Raw genomic sequence first — 5,372 nt, 5'->3', positions numbered from 1 at the left:
GGTCGGAACCGACTCGAAGGCACTTAACAACAAGGACTGCTAAAGCACCGGGACCTGTGGCCCAGCCATGTAGACAGAGCCATCCCTATGCCGGAACTCCTGAGGTCGCCCCTCCTCACGTGGTCCATCTCTCCTCCTCTCCTGAAGGTTACCTTGGTGTCATCAGAATGATCTCTCTGTAGTAAGATTAGCGCCTTAATTGCCATGGCACATGTGTCTGGGGACATCTTAGGGGACCCGCGTGTCTGCCCGCCCTCTCCCTTGTTGTCCCCGGGCCCATTAGAACACCAGGGCTGACTGTGCTGAGTGTGGGGTGTGGTGGGCATTGGCGCTCCTGACTGGCTAGTCCGAGCTCTGCTCTGCTCCAGTGAATGAGAGCCACCCTGGCTGTAATCGGTTGTCAGCGTGCTTAGTTACCGTTGGTTCTGACTCATGTGTAACAGAACCACCGTCAGCATGTTTGAGGCTGTTGCTGAGGTCATGGTGTCAGCCTCTCTCCTGGACATCTCCCTCGCTTCTCCGACCGTCCACTTACCAAACACCTCTTCTACTGCTTGGTCTCCCCAATGTTGTGTCCAGCATAAGCAAGCCAGAGCTTCCTTCCCTGCTCCTTAGAGCGTTCTGTGTGCATTCCATCTGAGACTTGCTCATCCTTCTGGTAGGCCAAAGCCTATTACTACCCAGCTGTGTCCAAGTCATTACAGCCCACTAGGACAGGGAAGCACTGCCCCATGGGGTCCAAGGCTGCAGGATTTACAGAAGCAGACTGCTACATCTTCCTTCAGCAGAGCCACCGCTGGGTCCAAACTGCCGCCCTTTCTGTTAGCAGCTGCGCACTTAACCACTGCACCAAAACCCAAACTCACTGCCTCTGAGTGGATTCCGACTCCCTGTGACCTTGTAAGACAGAGCAGAACTGCCCCCTGGGGTTTCTGAGGCTGCATCTTACAGGAGCAGCCTGCCACATCTTTCTTCTGCCGGTGGGTTTGATCAACAAGTGAGCGTTTAACCACTGTGCCCCCGGGCTCGTTTGGCAGTCCATAGTACAGTCAGTGTTTTCCTCAACACCACACTCTGAGTGTGTCTGTTCATCTGTCTGATCTTTGATTGTCCAGCTTTTGCATATATATGAGAAGCCAGGTGGGCAGTGAGGGGCTGCTGGGCAGAGTCCCTGCCGTGGCTTGGCCCCCCTTCCACACTCGCCAAACGCCCCCACCCCCTTTCTTTAACCGTAGGGGGGTCCTGGAAGGCAGCCCTCCTGCCTGGGAACAGAAGCCCACAGACTTTATGCTGCTTATCAAGACCACACAGCTGCTTGGCTCCATTCCATAGCCACCTGACTCAGGACTCTGCCCCTCCCCGGGACCAGCTTCCCTGCGCTCCCCAGATACAGCCCTGCATCACCTGCTGTCTCCTGTCATGGCTGTTCCTTTAGCTGCTGTTGAGATGTAGGCTGTGGGCCCCTGTGCCCTCTCCCACCCCGCAGAGTAGGGCAGCTCCAGGAAACAGCTTGGGCCCTTTTCCCAGATCTACATGTAAATGTAAATACCCTGCCGTGACACTGCAGGAGAAGCACAGGACAGCAAAGTCGGCGGTTTAAACCCACCAGCTGCTCCTCAGAAATCCAATACAGGTTCCAACACTGTGAGTTGGAACTGATTTGATGATACTTAAGAAGCAGAGGAAGAACGTTTTATGTTTACATCCCGACCTATTCCCTCACAAACGCTGCTCTGAAAGGCGGGAGCCCTTCCTCCGTTCTGAGGAGACTCCTCCTGGGTGTTGCTCCTACAGTTCCGATGTGCGTACATCAGGGGATGCGCTCGGTCACCTTCCAGCCAGCCAACTTCTGATTTATTTTATGTGCATATTAAACACCAAACGACACTTGATGAGTTCATAAAACGTCGCCTTTCAGCTCCGGTGCTCATCTGAGTGGTAACTGAGCTTCACGCTCCTTTCTGGGTGGACTCAGGAAGGACGAGTGTCTAGAGTGCTCCTGTCCTGGCCTGTCCCTGGGGCCTCCACCGGGAGACAGTCATGGATCAAATCCTCAAGCTCTGAGACACCTGCGTTTCTTAATTGTGTTCCTTTCTCCCTCAGGACAACTACACCTTTGCCCAACCTGGGATTCAAATGAAAGTGAAAATGCTGGAAGAACTTGTGAGCAGGATTGATGGTGAGCCGGCTGCCCCCGACCCTCAGCTAGGTCACGGGGGGTGGGGGGTGGAGGAGGGTGCTTTGTGGGAAGCTCTGAGGGCAGCTTCCCACTCTCGCCTTGTCAGGATGCCCCTTCCGAGGGAGGGCCAGCCCGATGGGTGTCAAGAACCAGGCAGCTCGGGAGCTGCTGTCGCCTCTGCTCCGGCACCATTCCCCACCTTGCGCAGCATCATTTCTCTGTGGAATCCAGTTAACAACAAGGCCAGAAATCACACCCTTCACATTTTAGAGCAGCGATGGATGTGTGCCTGGGCCGTTTCCCATAGTGCTTCAAAACACTGTTGCCTTCGTCCTTAAAGTCATTCTCCCTTACAACAGCAGAGTTCATTAAATGGAAGTGGAGAGATAGCTGCTCATTTCAAGCATATTCTCCTGATAGTTCACTAAATGAATGAACGGAGCAGTAACTCAGCGTTTCCAAGTAGGACCAGGCATTTGTCACACTAGCCGGTCAGCGATGAGGTACGGCAGGGAGAGGCTCCCATACACCCTGGCAGGCGGGCCGGGCCCCTGACTGCTCTGAGAGAGTGTCCTTTGTGGAAAACGTGGGCCTGGCAACAAGCATCCCAGAGCACCCCTTTCTGAGTCTTTGCCGGTGCCTCGGTCTCCCCTCCACAGCTAACTGCTGCTGTTCGGTGCTGTCCAGTTGGTTCTGACTCATAGTGACCCTGTGTAGGGCTTCCAAGAAGCAGCTGATGGGTTTGAACCCCCGACCTGGTGGTTCTCAGCCAAGTGCTGATCCTACGGTGTCACACCAGTGCCGCCAGCTGCAGAGAACTGTAAAAGGGAATGTCACTGGAACAACACTTGGTTTTGGAAAATCCTGAAGGGCAATGTGAAGCGGAAGCTTACACGTTGGAAACTCCATTTGGTTTCTTGATTGAATGTGATTTTCAGCTACGTGTCTAATGGTTATTACCTCATTTCCATGTTATGAAGTTTGCCTCCGTTCTTCCAATAATTCTTTATTGGATTCCGTGTTAGACGCAGCTGCTGCTCGGCCCACCCATCCCAAACAGCGCTCTTGCCTGCTGAAGTGTGTTGGTGTGTATCATTGTGAGCGTCGTGGCCAGGCCTCTTGTCCAGAGTGGTGGGTTCCCCGACCAGCTGAAGTGTGTTGGTGTGTATCATTGCGAACGTCATGGCCAGGCCTCTTGTCCAGAGTGGTGGGTTCCCTGACCAGCAGTTTGAGCAGTGCTCCCTGCTTCGTTTAGCTCCTGGAAGTACGGCTCAGAGGAGATGTGAATGACACCTCCGAGCTGTTCTTCCTGGTCCCTGTGGCCTGTAGCAGGCATCAGACCCTCTAGGACATTGTGGGGAGTGTGTATTTGTACCGGCGCCACAGCTGGGAAGATACCAGAATTGATTGTCTGCTGTGCCATGGCCCCAAAAGAAGTGCACAGCCAGTCTGCTGGATGACTTGTCAGCAAAGCTCTTGTCTCCTCAGCGCTGCTTTGTCTGTGGGTCTGTCTGCTCTCCATACCCAGAGAAGACTTCTAGGGGGGAGGTTAAGTGGTGGAACCTGTTGGCTACTGTTGTCCTGATGAACCCCTAAATCAAGACTTTCTGGGGAGCCTCACCATGAGAAAGGCTTTTCTAGTCGAACATGTTCAGAGTTTACATGCTCTGGGCTCGCTGTGACTGATGGGGCCATCTGCCTTCAGAATCCCCCTGAGAGCCGTGTGTGTGTGGGGGCCCACTCCCCATTCCCAATTCATCACTCACCTCTTGCAGGAAAAAACCCCGTGAGCTTGGAACTTTTGCAGTGACTGTAAAGATTTGATTAAGAGAAGGATATGCTGGGAAGAGAAGGATATGCTGGCTTGTTATTAAAGTTCTTGCCTCCTTCGGAGTTTTGGGGCCACGATGGGATGGATTCCAGGCCGTGCCTGCTCTCTGGTCAGGCAATGGTGTGGAAAGTGGCGGGGCAGCACCGCAGTGTAAAGGAGCCGGAGAGTTCTGGGGTCAGGATGGAAGGGACGTCCTGTGGGACAGAAGGCAGTACAGCAAGGCGGGAGAAGAGAAGAGCCAAGGAGGCAGCCACTGGCCTGGTGGTCTGCTGTGAGGAGTCTCGGACATTTTGTTGTGAGCTGGGTGAAGGGTTACAGAACAGAGCCGGTTAACTTTCCACCTTTGACCCACACTCTGTTCCAGCTCACTGATTGCAGTCCCCACTGTGGAACGTCAGTCCCCACCTCCTTCCTTCCTCCCTGTGTTTCCTGTTTCCCTTCCTGCTCCTTTCCTCACTCTGCCTCACTGTGTCCTGGGGCTGTGCCGCCCTTTTGATCTCAGATGGCTGATGATTCTCCGGTAAATGTAACCTCCCCAGTGTCATTGTGCCCTCACCTCACTGTGAAGTGCAGTCAAGTTGGTTCTGACACCGTGTGCGCATAGGGTTTTTGAGGAGCGACTGGTGGGTTTGAACTGCTAACCTTGTGGATAGCAACCATTCCCCTTTCAGACCCGTTTATTTTTGCTTGAAAATTGAACCCCAGGGTTGAGTTTATTTCCAGACTTGAATGATGACTAAGGGCCATCGTCTTGGGGGCCCCACCAGTGAGCCCATGGTTTTGATTTTGAGTTTTGCTTCACATTTTTCTCTCACGCTATCCAGGACCTGTCCGAGTGCTTGGTGGCAGTGTCTGGGCCCTGTCTAGCGCTTCTGGGCTCAGGGGCATGGAGACTGATGCTGCTGTGGTCCTTACGTCCATTGGATGAGTTGTTCCAGGCATCATGCTTTTCTTCACTAGGCTTTGCTCTGGACAGGGAGAAACCCGTAGTTGCACCTTAGATGACCACTGGTGACCTTTGAAGACCTGAGTTGCTACAGTAAGCAGTGAAGAATTTCTTAGAAGCACTTTCCTCCTTTGACCAATGCTGTACCTTTCTTGTGGGCAACCAGACCTGTAGTAAAAATCTCTTATGTAGACATGAAGAGGCCAAGGTACCGGAGTGAAGAAAGAGCGCTGTAGCCGCGGCCGAAGCCACACTGAAAGGAGGGTGACAGTGCCCTGAGACTTGTGCTGAATGGGGAGCCGTGATCCATCTCAGCAGGATACACTGGTCATAGAACCTGGGGCAGTGCCCGCAATCTTTAGGGGTGTCTCATAGATTGAGCCACGTCGTTTAACATGGGATTATAGAGAAGGGTG

General features: G+C 53.4%; 1 protein-coding gene across 2 annotated transcripts in view; it reads left to right on the top strand.

Moving 5' to 3' along the window:
- The window catches only part of TBC1D22A (TBC1 domain family, member 22A), a 288,569-nt gene that overhangs the window by 183,402 nt on the left and 99,795 nt on the right, over positions 1 to 5,372 (top strand). For both annotated transcript variants that reach the window (XM_006866828.1, XM_006866827.1), the window contains one exon: positions 2,104 to 2,179. In XM_006866828.1, coding sequence (XP_006866890.1) covers positions 2,104 to 2,179 — 76 coding nt within the window. The remainder of the gene's footprint in view (positions 1 to 2,103; positions 2,180 to 5,372) is intronic.

This window comes from Chrysochloris asiatica, unplaced genomic scaffold (genome assembly GCF_000296735.1).
Source record: "Chrysochloris asiatica unplaced genomic scaffold, ChrAsi1.0 scaffold00097, whole genome shotgun sequence".
NCBI lineage: Eukaryota > Metazoa > Chordata > Mammalia > Afrosoricida > Chrysochloridae > Chrysochloris > Chrysochloris asiatica.
The sequence above is the reverse complement of the archived record's forward strand: the minus strand, read 5'-3'. Positions and strand labels throughout refer to the sequence as shown.